General features: G+C 51.1%; 1 protein-coding gene across 5 annotated transcripts; it reads right to left on the minus strand.

Annotated features, from left to right (window-relative positions):
- Positions 1-1,025: 1,025 nt before the first annotated feature.
- LOC105470540 (mitochondrial ribosome associated GTPase 2) lies at positions 1,026-18,953 on the minus strand. Of its 5 annotated transcripts, none has more exons than XM_071079081.1 (8): positions 18,890-18,953; positions 9,079-9,146; positions 8,720-8,928; positions 5,518-5,665; positions 3,986-4,101; positions 2,809-3,027; positions 2,519-2,657; positions 1,026-1,518 (listed from the first exon to the last, which is right to left on the minus strand). In XM_071079081.1, exons 3-8 carry the CDS (start codon positions 8,921-8,923, stop codon positions 1,124-1,126), a joined length of 1,221 nt encoding a protein of 406 aa, XP_070935182.1. In that variant the 5' UTR covers positions 8,924-8,928; positions 9,079-9,146; positions 18,890-18,953; the 3' UTR covers positions 1,026-1,123. The 5 variants fall into 5 exon arrangements, with proteins under 5 accessions (XP_070935182.1, XP_070935183.1, XP_070935184.1 ...); XM_071079082.1 differs by lacking the exon at positions 18,890-18,953 and adding an exon at positions 18,553-18,882; XM_071079083.1 differs by lacking the exon at positions 9,079-9,146 and having other exon boundaries at positions 18,890-18,920.
- Between the last annotated feature and the right edge of the window lie 492 nt (positions 18,954-19,445).

Here is a 19,445-nt window from a genome sequence, read left to right on the forward strand (position 1 = left end):
CGGGCGCCTGTAGTCCCAGCTACTCGGGAGGCTGAGGCGGGAGAATGGCGTAAACCCGGGAGGCGGAGCTTGCAGTGAGCTGAGATCTGGCCACTGCACTCCAGCCTGGGCAACAGAGCGAGACTCCATCTCAAAAAAAAAAAAAAAAAAAAAATCCCCAGCAAACGGAGCCGAGTGGAAATTCCGTCCCACATTTCTAGGCACATGTCTCCTTCCACTCCTCACTACACCCTGCCTAGGCCACGGCTGCCTTCCGGGAATAACGCTGACAGTTCCATGGCCCACACCCCCTTTAGTTAACTTGCTGTGCACACGGCAGCCCAGCCAGAAACACGTAGCTGGGTCGGATATTGGGTGCATTCAGTCGTGAAGCCTGAGGCTTCCTGGCTCCTACCGAGCACAGCGCAGCGTTCTGAAGGACAGGAAGAAGCTGGCCTCACTGCTCTTCTCAGACGGCTGATGGAGAAAAGCACACAGCTGCCTGCGCTGCTCTGCCTGCACTTGCATCCCCGGCCCCACCCCTTGTGCAGCAGTGAGCCTCCCTGAGACACTGGTGCCTGGGCTTGCTGTACTGTAGGGCTGCTGGACAATGGGCCAGACCCAACCCCAATGTGGATCCAGAGGTCTCTCTCCGTAGCAAGCCATGGAAGCGTGACGGGCACTGTGCTGAGAACCCGGGTCTGCACCTCTGACCTGGGGCTCTGGCCGTGCGGTTCTGCTGAGCTCACCCAAGAGTCCATGCGTGCACGGCGCAGACCCGAGTCAGCGGCAGGGCTACCCTGTCATGGGCACCCCAACCCCTCATTAGGGGTGTTAATCAGCACAAAGGAGCCAACTGGCTAATCAGTCAGCACACGCTGACAGACACAGGAAATACAGAAGGCAGGCGGGCTGGGGGCGCACGCTGACAGATGCAGGAAATACGGAGGGCAGGCGGGCTGGGGGCACAGAATGCTCCCCCACCTGAGGACATCCCAGGCCAGCAGGCGGGGCCCCAGAGACCCAGAAGCACCACAACTCCCATGTGTCCACAAGGCACTTTCTTTATGCATTCAAAGCCACCTCGTTCACACCCAGGTTTGCTCAGACAGGGAGGCCCAGAGGCGACCCCGCTCTGGCATGGCTACCACCTGAGCGGCTGGCGGCCCTTGCCCAGCTCAGCCTCCACGTAGGCGTCATGCAGCACCTTCAGGTGCAGCAGCAGCTGCTCCAGGTTTTCACCAGTCAGCGCTGACAGCGCAATGACCTCCCGTCCCAAGTGATCCCGGAGCTGGGACAGATTGGCTCGGGCTTCAGGGAGGTCAATCTTATTTGCGATGATTGCGTGGGGCCTCTCAGACAGGCCCTCTTCATACATCTCCAGTTCATATTTTAAATCGTCAACTTGAGTCCATGGCTCAGGCTGAGAAAGATCCACCACGAACAAGAGAAAGCGGCAGCGCTCGATGTGCCTGAGGAAGGCGGACCCCAGACCCCTGTTCTGGTGGGCGCCTCGTATGATGCCAGGGATGTCGGCCACTGCAGGGAAGACAGGGGCACACGAGGTGACCACTCGGCCCAGCCAGCACCAAGAGCGCCTTCCATCTCGAGTCTGGGAGGGAAGGCCTGGAGCCCACTGCGGAGGCTGGATTTCCTGAGTTCTAACACTTTCCTTTCAAGGACCACCTTGAACTGAAGCCATTTGATTTAGCACCTGGGTGATTCATTGGGCCAACTGACACCCGAGGAATTCAGTGCTGGGAGATGTCTGGGAGACCGGCATGGTGATGGGTCCATCTAGTAGGGAACATTTAATACCTTCTCTTTCTGCTTCAAATAGGATTCAAAAAAGAGGAAAATGGCTGCCTGTACTCTACTAATAATCTGATTACTGACAGAAATTATTGTAGAGTACTCTGCAAATAAAAAGTGCCGTCCAAACAACCTTACCAGCAGGCTTACTATTTTTAATGGGTACATTGTCTTCTGGGAAAAAGTTTTATTCTCTCAAACGGCACAAGGAAAGCTTTTAAGTCACATGTTGTGATGCTGCTGAGCTTCCACAGATGAAAGAGGGGCACAGACAGAGTGGGAAGAAATACTGTCCTCAGGGCTGGAATTTCTTTTTTTTTTTTTTTGAGATGGAGTCTCGCTCTGTCACCCAGGCTGGAGTGCAGTGGCACGATCTTGGCTCACTGCAAGCTCCGCCTCCCGGGTTCACGCCATTCTCCTGCCTCAGCCTCCCGAGTAGCTGGGACTACAGGTGCCCGCCACCACGCCCGGCTAGGTTTTTGTATTTTTAGTGGAATATTTTTAGTAGAGACAGGGTTTCACCGTGTTAGCCAGGATGGTCTCAATCTCCTGACCTCGTGATCCACCTGCCTCAGCCTCCCAAAGTGCTGGGATTACAGGGGTGAGCCACCACATCCGGTCAACAATGCTACATTTTAAACAGAAAGCTAAATTTAAGAGTTACATCATTATTTTTCTGAATTATGTCATTTAAACGTAACCTTTGGGAGAATTCTGGAAGTTCTACCTGCTATTTGTTGGTGGCCTTCATAGTGGACGATCCCGACGTGGGGCTTCAGGGTGGTGAACGGGTAGGAAGCCACGGCGGGTCTGGCGTTTGAAATGGCCCGGAGCAGTGAGGACTTCCCGGCATTGGGGAATCCCACCTGGGGAAAGAGGGAAGTCAGCAGTGTACAGGTGGGAAAAAGGTGAGCCGCACAGCTGTTCTCTTCTAGGCCACTGGCAAATCCCCATCGAGAACAGTGGATTTTCTAGAGTTCAGCGTGTGCGGATGCTGTCGGCAGTGGGGACACCTACCATCCCGGCGTGGGCCACCGTCTTGAGCTCTAGGTGGAGAACTCGCCGCTGTCCTGGCCGTCCAGGGGTACAGGTCACAGGGGCACGGTTGTCGTTGGCCAGGAAGAAGCGGTTGCCTTTCCCTCCTGCCCCGCCCAGTGCGGCGATGTACTCGTCTCCCATGCGAGACAAGTCGGCCACGACTCTGCCTCCCTCCTTCACCAGCGTGCCCACGGGGACCTGGGAAACAGCAGGCACTCATCAGCTGAGCTCTATGAGCAGTGAGGACAGGTGGCCTTAACCCATTCCTGAAGCAAGTGCTAAGGAAAGAAGAGCAGACTGTGCCGGGTGGCTGCCCGCCCCACTCACCTCTGCTGACGGCTCTGGAGTACAAGGAGAAGGTCCCAGAGCTCCAGAGGTTTCATGGGGCTGGGTACACACCCTTCTGACGACACAAAGGGCTTTTTCAAACAGTGTTTCTAAAACATTAGGGTGAACTGAAGCAACCGGAAAACAGCTAATCTAAGAGAACAGTGAAACAGTTCACAAAGGAGATGCAGGCCCGCTGGGTGCCAGTGGCCTCCCTCAGTCAGAGGGCGATTCATGGGGCCAGAGGCAGAGGAAGTGTGCGTGCCGTGGGCTCCCTCTTTTTAGAAGAGAATCATTTCATGAGTCTTTTTTTTTTTTTTTTTTTTGAGACGGAGTCTTGCTCTGTCGCCCAGGCTGGAGTGCAGTGGCACAATCTTGGCTCACTGCAAGCTCCGCCTCCCGGGTTCACGCCATTCTCCTGCCTCAGCCTCCCGAGCAGCTGGGACTACAGGCGCCCGCCACTGCACCCGGCTAATTTTTTCTATTTTTAGTAGAGACGGGGTTTCACCATGGTCTCGATCTCCTGACCTTGTGATCCGCCCGCCTCGGCCTCCCAAAGTGCTGGGATTACAGGCGTGAGCCACCGCGCCCAGCCTCATGAGTCTTTCACTAGACATGCACGTAGTGCGACCCTGGTACAAATGCCTGTCTGGGGTTGCTTCGAGGGGTGGGGCTGCTTTCCCGCTGTCTGCCAGCCTCTGCTTCCACTGTGCTGCTTCCTGGCTGTGGGTGTCAAGTCACAGGGGCCCCGTGGGTCACACAGTGGCCCCCAGGAGCCGGATGATCCAGAACAACAGGGACAGGGCCAGCTCTGGCAGTCTCGGCTCACCTGGACGTAGAGGACGGCGCCACTGCGCCCGAAGCAGTTTTTACTGCCGCCGTCTTCTCCACTGAAACCCTGGTACTGCGACAGGACCGACGACAGGGACTTGACTTGCTGGTCAACTAAAGCGAGAACAAGAATCTCAGTCCCTTTGTGTTACGGCAACCACGGCCTATTGCTGACGTCTCTGGGTCCAGTTTAAGAACCTTAAAAATACGTATGGAAGCGAGGAGTGAGGCTGCAGCAGAAGTTACAGAACCAGCAGTGTCATTTTTTTAAAGTGAAATTCTTATTTTCCTTCAAAATGTGCTATCATTTCTGAAAATGTTTAAATTTCTCATTTTTTAAAGTAGTTATATTCTACGACTTTGTTGTGAATGCTTCATTCCCAGCTCGCTCTGCGTCTATGCTGAGTGAGTGTGAATAAAACCAGCAGCTGGCAGCACCCACTGAGACCACCGCACAGGCCTCGTGCTTTCACGCGACCGGCACGTCAGGTTCCCTGACAGGAAACTCTGGGCTCCTGAAATTAAAAAACAAAACAAAACATGTTCAAAGTTGCTTTTTCTTTTTTTTTTTTTTTTAGACAGAATCTTGCTCTGTCGGCCAGGCTGGAGTGCAGTGGCATGATCTTGGCTCACTGCAACATCCGTCTCCCAGGCTCAAGCAATTCTCCTGCCTCAGCCTCCCGAGTAGCTGGGATTACAGGTGCCCGCCACCACACCCAGCTAATTTGTTTTTTGTATTTTAGTAGAGACGGGGTTTCACCATGTTGGCCAGGTTGGTCTCGAACTCCTGACCTTAGGCGATACCCTCACCTTGGCCTCCCAAAGTGCTGGGATTACAGCTGTGAGCCACTGTGTCTGGCTGAATATCCACATAATTTATAAAAATGATATCCATACATCAGGGTTTTTTTTTGTTTATTTTTTTAAGACAGGGTCTTCCTCTGTTGGCCAGGCTGGAGTGCAGTGGCATAATCGGAGCTCACTGCAGCCTTGACCTCCTAGGCTCAAGCCATCCTCCTGCTTCAGCCCCGAGTAGCTGGGACTATCAGTGTGTGCCACCACATCTGGTTATTATTTTTATTTTTTAAGAGACAGGGTCTCACTATGTTGCCCAGCCTGGTCTCAAACGCCTAGGCTCAAGTGATCCCCCACCTTGGCCTCTCAAAGTGCTAGGATAACAGGGTTGAGCCACTGCGCCTAGCTGGGTTTAAAAATTTTTCCTTTTTTTTTCCGACAGGGTACTGCTCCGTCACCCATGCTGGAGTGCAGTGGTGTGATCACGACTCACTGCAGCCTTGAACTTCTGAGTTCCAGCAATCCTCCTGAGTAGCTGGGACCACAGGTGGACGCTATCACCTCTGGCTAATTTTTTCAAAAATTTTTTGTAGATCCACAAACCTTGAGACCAAAAAAAAAAAAAAAGACACGGTCTTGCTATATTGTCCAGGCTGGCCTTGAACTTACAGGCTCAAGTGATCCTCCCGCCTCAGCCTCTCCCCAGCCCTGCCCGCACTGCCCCAGGGCACCTGCCTCTCAGAATGACGTGTCCGCCATTGCCTCCGTCCCCTCCATCGGGGCCTCCAAACTCCTTGCGGGGCTCACTGTGGAAGCAGCTTGCCCCGGCGCCTCCGTTTCCTCCACAGACAAGCACTCTCCGACAGTCCACAAAATACCTTTTCTACAGAGAGCACAAGTATCCCACGTCATCTCAACACTCCGAGGTCCTTTCACGAGACCATACATCCATTTGAGATGTGCCTCTTCCATTTACGACAGCCTATTACAATTACAGGTTAATGACACTAATACTGCTAATCGCTTCTAAAATCCAAAGAAAAAAAACAGTTCCCACAAGTCAGTAGCATTTGTAGACCAAGGTAAACCCACAATGCAGATGTAAGTATTCTGTGTGAACCTACACTTCAAAAATTCAGCATTTCTTATTCTGGGTGAGACTGATTTAAAACCACCAACAACAAAAATCAGCATTTTTAACCTAAAAAACCCACATCTTGTTTAGGAAATAGTCCTTAAATAATGTGTTTTTCCATTAAAAAAAAAAAAAACCCATTCCTGAAATCATAGATCTTTACTCTTAGAAAGTTCCAGTTTCCCAGGATGCGACAGGGAAACAAGGAGTTAGAGTCGTTCCTGGACAATTACCAGGCTTTCGACTCTGAAGAAAGAGTATTTTCTGGGGCCTGACGAAAACAGCGCTCATTTAAAAAATGTCGTGATGCAAACTGAGCCCCTCGCTGGAGGGAAAGTTTTTTTTTTTTGGCAGAGTCTCGCTCTGTCGCCCAGGCTGGAGTGCAGTGGTGCGATCTCTCACTGCAAGCTCCGCCTCCTGGGTTCACGCCATTCTCCCACCTCAGCCTCCCGAGTCGCTGGGACTACAGGTGCCCGCCACCACACCCGGCTAATTTTTTGTATTTTCAGTAGAGACGGAGTTTCACTGTGTTAGCCAGGATGGTCTCGATCTCCTGACCTTGTGATCCGCCCGCCTCGGCCTCCCAAAGTGCTGGGATTACAGGCGTGAGCCACCACGCCCGGCCAGGAAAGTTGTTCTTTTTTTTTTTTTTTTTTTTTGAGAGGGAGTCTCGCTCTGTCGCCCAGGCTGGGATGTAGTGGCCAGATCTCAGCTCACTGCAAGCTCCGCCTCCCGGGTTTACGCCATTCTCCTGCCTCAGCCTCCCGAGTAGCTGGGACTACAGGCACCCGCCACCTCGCCCGGCTAGTTATTTTTTGTATTTTTTAGTTGAGATGGGGTTTCACCTTGTTAGCCAGGATGGTCTCGATCTCCTGACCTCGTGATCCGCCCGTCTCGGCCTCCCAAAGTGCTGGGATTACAGGCTTGAGCCACCGCGCCCGGCCGGAAAGTTGTTCTTTTTTTTTTTTTTTTTTTTGAGACGGAGTCTCGCTCTGCCGCCCAGGCTGGAGTGCAGTGGCCGGATCTCAGCTCACTGCAAGCTCCGCCTCCCGGGTTCACGCCATTCTCCTGCCTCAGCCTCCCGAGTAGTTGGGACTACAGGCGCCCGCCACCGCGCCCGGCTAGTTTTTTGTATTTTTTAGTAGAGACGGGGTTTCACCGTGTTAGCCAGGATGGTCTCGATCTCCTGACCTCGTGATCCGCCCGTCTCGGCCTCCCAAAGTGCTGGGATTACAGGCTTGAGCCACCGCGCCCGGCCCGGAAAGTTGTTCTTTAGGTCACTAAGGTAGGTACAATCTGGATAAAGAGAGAACCAACCAGGATACTGTTCAACACACAACAGCTCCTACCACAGGAGGGTCAGCTCCCGCGGCCCAGGGTGCTGCAACCTCACCACACCCTGGGGAGGATGCCTGGCTTCTGCCCATGCATGTGCACGGACAGATGCGCCCTAGCCCTGTCCCAGGGCTGCTGCCTCTGCACTCCCATCTAATACTCCTCAAATGCAGCTTTTTTTTTTTTTTTTTTTTTTAAAGAAAATATACAAACATTTTAAGATTCTTTGGCACCACCATGTGGAAAAACCATGAACTGCTATTTCCAAATCTCAGTATGTAATGCCGTCATGTGCCAACGCAAGCAAAATCCACCAGACAGGGAAGAAAGCCCCACTGGTGAGCACTACACAGAGGACAAAACCTCGGCTCACTTTCTCCGCTGGGGATGAGACAAGCCTGTGCAGACACTTCAGCTATTTGAGCACACATCCCACCAAAGCAGCTTTTCCACTGGAAGTGCGGTTTGTCCCAGTAATGCTTATCTAAAGCCCCTCCATTCAGGAGGAAATGAAGGGAGTCATAAATGTGCATTTTCTTGAATTTATTAGAGACAATTCATGTTTTAAATAGGAGGTTTTGGTAAACAGAACAAGAAAAACTTGTAAGGCTTAAAGAACCATAAAATGGAGGGTCTATTGCCCTGACTTGTTTTATTTTTATTTATTTATTTAAAAATTTTTGGCCGGGCGCGGTGGCTCAAGCCTGTAATCCCAGCACTTTGGGAGGCCGAGACGGGCGGATCACGAGGTCAGGAGATCGAGACCATCCTGGCTAACACGGTGAAACCCTGTCTCTACTAAAAATACAAGAAAATTAGCCGGGCGAGGTGGCGGGCGCCTGTAGTCCCAGCTACTCGGGAGGCTGAGGCAGGAGAATGGCAGGAACCCGGGGAGGTGGAGCTTGCAGTGAGCCGAGATCGCGCCACTGCACTCCAGCCTGGGGCACAGAGCAAGACTCCGTCTCAAAAAAAAAAAAAAAAAAAAAAAAAAAAAAAAAAAAAAAAAAAAAATTTTTTTTTTTTTTTTTTTTTTTGTAGAGACAGGGTTTCACCATGTTGGCCAGGCTGGTCTCGAACTCCTGACCTCAAGTGATCCGCCTGCCTCAGCCTCCCAAAGTGTTGGGATAACAGGCATGAGCCACCACGCCCAGCCCCCACATTTGTTTTAAGAAATAGCCACACATATTAAAGGATATATGTAACATACATGTAAGATACACAGGCTCATGGTAAAATGAGCAGCCTGTATCACAGCTTTCCAAGCATCCAGCGCCTCTCCCAGCCTGCTGGGATCTGCTGAGTGTGGGATTTCGCACACAGGCCTGCGTTTCACCCCACCATTTTCAGGAAGCTCCACATGCCCCATCACCAAGATCACAGAGATGAGATCAAGAGGAGGACCCAAAACCACACCCTGTGCCTTCTGAGGAGGAGACAGGCAAGCTGCTCTGACTCCAGAAGTCTCACCAGCTTTTTCTCAGAGAGCGGCTTCTTCCCCGGGAGTTCCTGACGCTTGGCGTGGTCCGCACAGCCGACCGAGAGCAGCCTGGGAGAAGCCTGCTGTGGCAGTCGCCGGCTGGGCTCGAGGCCAGCCCGTGTGGACAAAGCCCAATGCCCTACGTCCTCAAACACGGTCCTCAATCTTGCTGAGAAAAGCCTTGCAGGTGACATGGCCCCTACAGAAGTCAGATTGGCAAAATGAGATGCTTGGTTTAACCCTGGGCATGAAACAGAAACGGAAGAGGAGGGTCTCATGCAGCAGGTCTCCATGCACGTTTCTCAAACAAACAAGTGAACTGATGAGTCTGACTCTCCTGGTCACTCACCGTCTCGGCCCTGGGTCACGTCTTGTCCTCTGACCCGTCAGCCTATCTGTGACTTGGGAGCAGGATTTCTGTACAAAGGATTTAAAACATTAAATCTTCCACAACACTGGACATATCCTCTTATGGAATAGCAAGTATCCGCTCAACGAAAATATTAAAAAGGAAATCTGAAGTGCAAGTCAAAATTTCTTGAAAAACACCCATTTATTCAAATGTTATCAACAGTGTTATCTTGTGTAATTTTCAAGTTGTTATATTGGAACACAAGAATATTAACCATGGAGCATAGCGGCTAAGCACCAGGCTCTGGAAAGCAACTCTAAGGGAAGGCCACGCACCTGTGTGGCCTCAGCCTCCTCACTTGTAAGGACAGGGCTGGGTGAGGATGGGCTGAGCTGATCCACATGGCTGCATAACAGCAGCCCTGGCTGTGGCACTGACAGAATGAGAAGTGTCCACTTGGCCTCTGCTCCTGGCTCCTGACACACAGCTCTCAGAACACTGGTAATTTCCTGAGTGACAGGGGTGATGGGGTGCCTGGTGCAGAGCTCCTAAATCCCTTGGACTTCCCGGGTGACAGCAGTCTTCTGTTCTAATGAGGCACCTCTTGGTGGGCTCCTGGATGGCCTTGGGAGGGGGCTGGTCATCATAAAGACCAAGCCATGATGAGAAGCCTGGGCCTTTCAGCCCCACCCCCACCCTCCAAACAGGGGAGAGGGGCTGGAGGCTGAGTTCATAACTGATCATGTCTCCATGACGAGGCCTCCATGGAAATCCTTGAACTAGGGGCTTGGGAAAGCTTTCAGTTTGGTGAACTCATCCCTGTGCTGTGAGGGCAGCCACAGAACTCCCTGGGTACAAAGGCTCCTGTGCTCAGGACCCTCTGGGCCTCGCCCGTGCCCCTCCTCACCCAGCTGCCCACCTGTGCCCGCTGTGGCATCCTTTATAGTAAACTGGCAATGCAAACTAAGTGCCTTCCTGAGTTCTGTGAGCCACTCCCGTAAATCATCAAACCTGAAGGGGTCATAGGAACCCCCAATGTGTAGCAAGATGGACAGAAGTGTGGGTACCCCAGGGACCCACTACTTGCGGTCAACATCTGAAGTGGGGGGCGGGTTGGTGTGACTGAGCCCCTAACCCCGGGGTCCGTGATCACCACGGCAGGGTCAGAGTGAACTGAATTACAGGATGCCTGGCTGGTGTCTGCAGAGGACGGGCGAATTGTTGGTGTAGAAAACCCACACACTTGGTGCCTGATGTGCGGTGTGGGTGGAAACACCCCTGGGGCGGCAGGGTCGGCACAGCTGCAGACTCTAAGTGCCAGCTACTGTCACTCCCAAAGCCTCATTTAAGCCGTCACTCACTCATTCCACCGCTCATGACAGCCAGCTACCTTGCCAGTGCCAAGGGCACAGTGAGGAAGTCGCTGACCCTGCCCTCCAGGAGAGGACAGCCCCTCCCTTCACCATGAGCACAAATGCCCTCCTGCTTCCAGAGCTCCCCATTCTTCAGCAGGTCCCACAGGAGGGACCTTACAAGGCGCTCCCCGTCCTGACTACGAGAGGTGTGTACAGAAGGGGCCCCAGTGGATGGCTGAAAACTCAACACGAGGCCAGCGCGGGAGCACAACGAGGGGACACCGCCCGCCTCCTCCCTCACAGTGCCTCGGACGCCTCCCTCTCCCCGGCCTCACTCCTCCAAAAGGTGCCACCTCCTTTGGGGGGTCACTACCTCTGCGGGGTCCTTGGCCATTCTGCTTTAATTCTGAGGCAATCACAGAAAAGCTGGAAGAAGAGTACAAAGAACTTCCTCCGGAATCACTTGAGTCAGTCGCCGACTGGACTTCCCTATACCCAGAACCTTCCATGTGTGTTTCCTACAGACCATGGTGTCCCCTCCAGAACCAGGGTGCCATCGAGACTGGCCATGACCAACAGCCCCTCCCCATACCCTCCCACGTGGGCCCCAGTCCCAGCAGCACCTCTCCCCTCAGGAGAGTCTGCGTCCCAACCCCGGCTTCCTCAGCCTCTCCTGACTCCGGGCCGGCCCTGACACGGGAGGCGGCAGGCCAGCTGTCAATCCCACAGGAGGCGGCAGGCCAGCTGTCAATCCCGGCTTCCTCAGCCTCTCCTGACTCCGGGCCGGCCCTGACACAGGAAGCAGCAGGCCAGCTGTGAGCAGGACGTCCTCATTCCCAACTCAGCACTCTGGGCTCATTCTAATTTTCTCTTGTGGTCCTGCTAACTCCATTCTCTGACTATAAGAAACTGTGCCTCCGTGCCCTTTAAGATATTTATGGAGCTGCTCAACCCCTACTGGGACATGCCCACAGCTCCACCTCCCCGCCTGCTCCCAGAGCTCCCCATTCTTCGGCAGGTCTCTGTTCCCCGACTGGTTGGGTTCCCATGCCGGCCCACCTGTCCATGGGACACCCTCCCCTTGATATCCTTCCTGTAAATATATTTTAAAGGACTGCCGATTTTGAGATGGTTTTAGATTTGTGGACAAGGTGCAAAGGCATTCCCGTGGACTTCCTCCCCAGTGTCCCCCACAGCCGCACCTGTGTGGCCTCCACTGGTGCACTGCTACTAACTGAGCTCCAGGTGGGGCTCGGGGCTCAGCAGTTTCCCAAGAGCATCCTTCTCTTCCAGGACCCAGGCCAGGATCCACCCTGCTTTTTACCATTATGTAGGATATTTTTAAGTGCTTGAAGAAAAGAGGCACTGAGGCATTCTATACGCGGGGAAAATCTCTTTCAGAAAGGAAGGTGCAATAAAGATTCTCAGATGGCAGAAAACGAACACAGTTTGTCACTAATATACCTGCTGTATGAGGAACGCTCAAGAAAGTTCCTTGGGTTGAAGGAAAATGATACCAGAGGGAAGCCTGGATCTTGAGAGGGAAGGGAGAGCAACAGAAATGGTAAATATAAAATACTATTGTTTTCCTCTTAGGAGTTCTTAAATATGTAAGACTTTAGACAAAAAAAATATTGTGTAGTGGGCTTCCAACGCGCATAGAGGTAATACACATGAAAGGCAACAGAAAGGTCAGGAGGGGATTCAAGGGACCCAGATGACTGCAAGGTCCCCACGTTTCTGTGAGGGGCACAGTATGAACTCTGAGCAGACAGTGAAGGCTAAGAGGTGTGCAGACTGGAACCTCCAGGGCAATGACTAAGACACAACACAAAGACACAGATCCGAGAAGCCAACAGATAAATGAAATGCTCAGAACAAGCCCAACAATTCAGAAGAAAAAGAACAAACAACAAAAAACAGAGGGGACAAACAGGAAAGCAATAATAAAAGTGCATCTAAATCTAACCATATACATCATTTCATTAAATGTTCACGTGTACAAATTGTAATTAAAAGGCAGAGGCTGACAAAGTAGATTAAAAAGAGCCAGCTGGGCACAGCGGTTCCTGGCTGTAATCCCAGAACTGTGGGAGGCCAAGGCGGGAAGAACTCTTGAACCCATGAGTTCGAGACCAGCCTCGGCAAAATAGCAAGACCTCCGTCTCTACTGAAGGAATTAGCTGGGCATGGCGGCGCACCCCTGTAGACCTAGCTCCTTGGGAGGCTGAGGCGGGAGGATCACTTGAGCCCAAGAATTCAAAGCTGCTGTGAGCTGTGAATACGCCACTGCACTCCAGCCTGAGCAATAACAAGAGAACGAGACCCTTTTTTTTTTTTTTTTTTTGAGACAGGGTCTCACTCTGTCACCCAAGCTGGAGTGCAGTGACATAATCACAGCTCCTTACAGCCTTGACTTCCTGTGCTAAAGAGATCCTCCTGCCTCAGCCTCCCAAGTAGCTGGGGATCCAGGTAAGTGCCACTGTGCCTAACTTCTAAAATTTTTTTGCAGGGACGGGGTCTCCCAGTTACCCAGCCTGGTCTCAAGCGATCCTCCTGTCTTGGCCTCCCAAAGTGCTGAGATTACAAGCATGAGATTACAAGCACCACACCCGGCCTGAGACCCTATGTCTAAAAATAGAAAAACAGTAAAGATACAAAATCTGAACAATACTATCAAAATATTTATCTAGTTGACATTTATATAACAGTACATCCAACAACTGTAAAATATACTCTATTTTCAGGTGCAGGCGGAATATTCACCAAAACAGACCATAAGATGTGTCATAAAAGAAGTCTCAATACATTTAAAAGAAATCATATACAGTCAGCCCTCCGTATTTGTGGAGTCAACAAACCTCAGCTCAAAAATATCCGGAAAACAAACAAAACAGTAATAATACAACAATTTTTTTAAATTTAAAAAATAAAGTATAACAGCTATTTACAAAGCATTTACATTGTATTATACTATAAATAATCTAGAGATTATTTAAAGTATACAGAAAGGCTGGGTGCAGTGGCTCACACCTGTAATCCCAGCAGTTTGGGAGGCCCAAGGCGGGAGGATAACTTGAGGCCAGGAATTCGAGAACAGCCTGGGCAAAATAGTGAGACCTTGTGTCCACCAAAAAAAAAAAAAAAAAAGAAAATTAGCTGATTAGCTGGACATGGTGGTGCATGCCTATAATACCAGCTACTTAGGAGGCTAAGGTAGGAGGGTCACTTAAGCCCAAGAGTTGGAGGCTGCAGTGAACTGCGATCACGCCACTCACTGCAGTCCAGCGTGGGTGACAGAGCTCCTGTGGCTTTGGAGGGGTGGGAAGTATATGAATGCCAACCACAGGGAATATTCTCAGAATTAAATTGGAAGTCAATAGCTAGAAAATATCTAGGAAACCTGCAAATTAAACAAGCTTCTTCTTAATAATCCACAGGTCAGAGAAGAAATCAAAAGAGAAACTGGAAAACGTTTTGAACTGAATGATAATGAAAATGCAAAATACCAGAATTTTTTTTTTTTTTGAGACAGAGTCTCGCTCTGTCGCCCAGGCTGGAGTGCAGTGGCGCGATCTCAGCTCACTGCAAGTTCCGCCTCCCAGGTTCACGCCATTCTCCTGCCTCAGCCTCCTGAGTAGCTGGGACTGCAGGCGCCCGCCACCACGAAATACCAGAATTTAAGAGATGCAGCTAAAGCAGTGTTTAGAAGGAAACTTACAGTTCTAATGGTTACCTTGGTAAAGGAGAAAGATCTAAAATCAGTAACCTAAGGCTCCAAATCAAGAAACCAGAAAGAGCAAAGTAAGCATGGAGTAGAAGGAGGAGAATCATACAGAGCAGAAGAAAACAAAGAGACAACAGTAAGACCTAACGGGAAAAAACAGGCTCACTGAAGAGACAAGCTAACACACCTCTAGCTAGCCTGATCCGGAAAACAAGAGAGCACGAATCTCCACTGTCAGAATGTTCGATGGGTTATCAGCACACACCTTACAGACAGCAGAAGGGCAAGAGAATGCTAGGAACTACTTTACGCCAGCAAATTCAGTAACAAATTCAACTTACATGAAATGGACACATTTCTTGAACAAGGCAACTTATTAAAGAAACACAAGAATAAACAATCTAAAATAGCCCTGTATCTACTCAAGAAGTTAAATTTGTTATTAAAAAACACTCCCCAAAGGAAAACTCTAGCTCGGCTTGTTTTCCTGGTAAATTCCATGTAACATTCCAGGAAGAAACAATGCCAATCTTACACACTTTTTCAGAAAATAGAGGAAGTGAGATCACTATCCAACTCATCCTATGAGGCTAGCACCAAAACCTGACACTATGAAAAAATAAAATTATAGACCATACCCCTCATGAACATAGATGCAAATAACTCTTAACAAAATATCACCCAATTGAATCCAGCAGTTCAGAAAGGATCACACATCAAGACCTAGTAGGGGTAATCTCAACACAAGGTCACATCAAGCAGTCGAAACTCAGCCCAGGCACTTCTGTGTATCAACAGATGGTACCACCGTCTCAACACCCACTCACGAGGAGGAAAACAAAACATCTCAGCAAACTGGGAAGAGACGGGAACATCTTCGCCCTGATAAGGGCACTACATGGGGCCTATAGCTAATCGCACTTAATGAAGAAAGACTGAACGGTTCCCTCCCACGATGGAGAAAAAGGGCCTCCACATGCACCATTCCAATGCAACAATGTCCTTTCACACACTGAAATAAAAGGGAAAAAAAAAAGAAAGGAAAAAAGGAAGAAATAAAACTGTCCCTGTTTACAGAAGAGAGGACAGAGTTCCATAGAGAATCCCAGGGAAGGCCGGGCACGGTGGCTCACGCCTGTAATCCCAGCACTTTGGGAGGCCGAGGTGGGCAGATCATTTGAGATCAGGAGTTCGAGACCAGCCTGGCCAACATGGTGAAACCCCATCTCTACCAAAAATATAAAAATTAGTGGGGCGTGGTGGCGGGCGCCTGTAGTCCCGGCTACTCAGTAGGCTGAGGCATGAGAATCGCTTGAACCTGGGAGGCGGAGGTTGCACTGAGCCGAGATCACGTCACTGCACTCCAGCCTGGGCAACAGAGCGAGACTCCATCTCAAAAAAAAAAAAAAAAAAAAAGCCCCAGGAAGTCTACAAGAAGACAATAAGGTGACTGAGCAAGATGGCAGGTTATCAGGCTAATATAAAAAAATCAATTGTATTCTTAAATACCAGCTGCAAACAACTGTAAATTAAAATTAAGAAAAAAACCCCATTTATGGCAGTGCCAAATACAAAAAGTACCTGAAAATCATTTAACAATAAACCTTCAAGACCTCTACCTCACTACTTGCAAAATACTGTTCTAAGTATTTTTCAGGGATTAACTCATTCAGTCCTCATAAAACTGTGAAGTCCTTCATCATCCTCATTTTAAAGTTGCGGAAACTGAGGCAGACAGGTGGAGAGACTTAACCCAGAGCTGTCAGATGGGTCAGGGGTGGGGCATAAAAACAGGCCAGGGAAAAACGACTCAGGCTCATCAACACAAGCACAGTCACGGCTCAGCCTGCTGGGACGTTACACCATCCAGCCCGGATATTCTGGAAACCAGACTTCCTGCCGCGGGTGACACGGAACCTGAAGATCAACCGCAGAGAAGGCCGCAAAGCCAACCAGAGACCTGAACTCGGAATCTTGCCTAATTTGCTTCCTCCTGTTTGCCCTTTCAGTTTCTCTTTGGAGGTCTGCTGAGTGCTGTGGCTCTCCCTTGCCGGATGAACAAATCCCACTGTTTCACACCGCTCTTTGGTGTCTTTATCTTCCTTCCAACAAGGCTGCCCTTGACCTGTCCAGTACAGTCCCCACTGGCCAAATGTGGCCATTTGGCTAACATTAATGAAAATGTAAAAACTCAGTCCCTCAGGCAACATCTAAGTGCTCATGGTCACATCGCGAGTGGGTACCATATGGGACAGCACAGATTAGAACACTGCCCTCATCACAGAAAGTTTTTTTGAGACAGGAGTCTCACTCTGTCGCCCAGGTTGGAATGCAATGGCATCATCTCACCTCACTGCAACCTTCGCCTCCTGGGTTCAAGCAATTCTCATGCCTCAGCCTCCCAAGAAGCTGGGATTACAGGCACCCATCACCACGCCCAGCTAATTTGTGCAGTGGTGTGATCTCAGATCACTGCAACCTCCCCCTCCCAGGTTCAAGGGATTCTCCTGTATCAACCTCCCGAGTAGCTGGGATTACAGCCACGTGCCACTACGCCCGGCTAATTTTTGTATTTTTAGTAGAGACGGGGTTTCACCATGTTGGCCACGCTGGTCTTGAACTCCTGACCTCAGGTGATCAACTGCCTCGGCCTCCCAAAGTGCTGGGATTACAGGCGTGAGCCACCGCGCCTGGCAATTTTTTTTTTTTTTTTTGAGGCAGAGTTTCGCTCTTGTAGCCCAGGTTGGTTGGAGAGCAATGGTGGGATCTCGGTTCACTGTAACCTCCATCTCGTGGGTTCAAGTGATCCACCCGCCTCAGCCTCCCGAGTATCCTCCACCATGCACCCACCACCACACCCAGCTCATTTTGTATTTTTAATAGAGGCAGGGTTTCACCACGTTGGCCAGGCTGGTCTCGAACTCCCGACCTCAGGTGATCCACCTGCCTTGGCCTCCCAAAGTGCTGGGATTACAGGTGTGAGCCACCACGCCCGACCAATATATCCACTTTTAAATGTATTCCTAACAATAATATCCTGCGAGGGGTAATACTGCATGCTGAGCTATCTTCCACTTGCTTTTCCAGACCAGCTTTCTACCCTGCCCTGTGCTGTGTGTCAGGAGCCTGAGCCTGCCCCTTAGGAAAACCTACTGGGACCTGGCCCTCTACCAGAGACCGGAGGCAGGAACAGGAGGCTGGGACACGGACCTCCTTGCCCACTCAGATTGAGGCTTACACCTCCAGTCCAAGAAGCCCTCCCCAGTGACTCTTCCCTCTCCTGGTACTGCTGTCTTCCCTGATCCTTTGGCGTCCAGGAGTAGAAACTCCACTGACACAGTTCCAGGAGAAAGGACCAACCGTCATTTACCTATACTCTCTTTGCAAACGGTCCCTTTATAAACCCTCCTCAAATCCTCCTGTGAGCATGAAAAATGTTTTGTTTTTTTTAAATGTATTTGAGAAAGAGTCTCGTGCTGTTGCCTGGGCTGGAGCACGGTGGTGCAGTCTCGGCTCACTGCAACCTCCACCACCCTGGTTCAAGGGATTCTCCTGCCTCGGTTTCCCAAGTTGCTGGGATTACAGGCGCCTGCCACCACACCCGGCTACTTTTTTGTATTTTTAGTAGAGATGGGGTTTCACCATGTTGGCCAGGCTGGTCTTGAACTCCTGACCTCATGATCGGCTCGACTCGGCCTCCCAAAGTGCTGGGATTACAGGTGTGAGCCACCGCGCTCAGCAGAAACCTCATTCTTGACTTTACATTTTTTATGCCCATCTAAAGCAGTGGAGGCTGAGACTCAGAGAGGTTAAGTCACTTGCCCAAAGTCACACAGTATCCTCTGGCCTCCCTGGCATGTTGCTGACACCTGCATTTTACCGCAGGAATCTTCCCACTGAGGTTCACGTACACATAGACTTCCCAAGGGACTAAGGCCAGGATAATTTCAAAGGAATCCATTTTCTCAAGTTTTGCTACGTTCTCTCTGCTAAAACAGAACTGCCTGAGGACGAACTTGCGTTTAAAACAATATGAGTTATCCTTTCCTATTTTTTTTAAATGGGTCCACCCCTTTACAAAAGAAAGGTATTTCTCCAGCGACATTGCCCAACAATTCCCTGATTCCCATCCACAGGTCTGCGTGAACGCCATTCCTCCGCTTCTGCAGCTACGAGAACGTAAACGGGAACAGAACGGATAACCGGCTCTCACAGGGCAAAAGCCACCCACGGACAGTGAACTATCTGGCAATGCGTCTCCTTGAGGAGCGTTTACAATACAAAACTTTATTTTTATCATCCAAATGTGCATATATTTATGTTGTTTTGTGCAACTGTACACTACCAATAATCACTTTAAAATTCCAGAAGAAAATGTTTAATACTTACAGCCGTAAGTATTAGGCAAATACTTAGGCAAATTCCTAAACAACTTGACTCGGAACTCACACGCGGCACCCATCCCTGTGACAGAGAAGCACGCGGGTGGCTGACAGGACTTCCGACCCCCAAACGCGGCTCTGCGGAGAAAGTGGGGCAGGACTGGGGAGCAAGGCGCCGCTCCCCACCGCGGTTCGCAGCCCGGCAGCCCTCCAGGCTTCTCAGCTCCTAGGCCGGGGCCTCTCCCGCTCCCAGCGGCCCCGTACCCCGCGGCAAAGCCGAGGCCCCTCCTCGCACCCGGGCTGCGACCACCCCCGGGGACCAAGTTCCCCGCTCCCGCACTCACCGGCTCGGGAGAGCACGTCACTTCCGGGGCGTCGCAAGCGGCCGACCACTTCCGGGGCCTCTCGGCTTGGGCAGCACCAAGCCCTGCCTAGTGCGCAGGTGCAGAAGATACGCCGGCGGAACCGAGGAGGGACCTTGTCCCTAGGAGCGGGAGCAGGAGGAACAGCGGGAAGGCTGCGGAGCGCTCAGCTGCACCCGCGCTTTTCGCCGGCGCCCTCGCTGCCCGAACACAAGGACAGCCGCCCCGCCCGTTCCACCCGGTGTCCAGGGACCCCCAGCTCCTCCGACCCCTCCGGCGTTTGCGGAGCCTCCCAGGTCTGATGAGGACACCGCCCTTGCCCGAGGAGGCTACTGGGCAACGCAGAGCAGGCAGTGGGGACCGCAGGGCAGCCCCGGGACGCCGTCCCCACCGCCCTGTCCCTGGCTCCGCCTTCCCGCCGCGGGGAATGCGGCGCGGACGCACGGGGACTGCCCAGGAGCCGAGGTGACAATCTACCGGGTCTTGGTAGTAAGTATTTGCAAAACAAATCACACCAAAATCCCATTAACTTCATGAA

The sequence above is a fragment of the Macaca nemestrina genome, chromosome 15 (genome assembly GCF_043159975.1).
Source record: "Macaca nemestrina isolate mMacNem1 chromosome 15, mMacNem.hap1, whole genome shotgun sequence".
Lineage (NCBI taxonomy): Eukaryota > Metazoa > Chordata > Mammalia > Primates > Cercopithecidae > Macaca > Macaca nemestrina.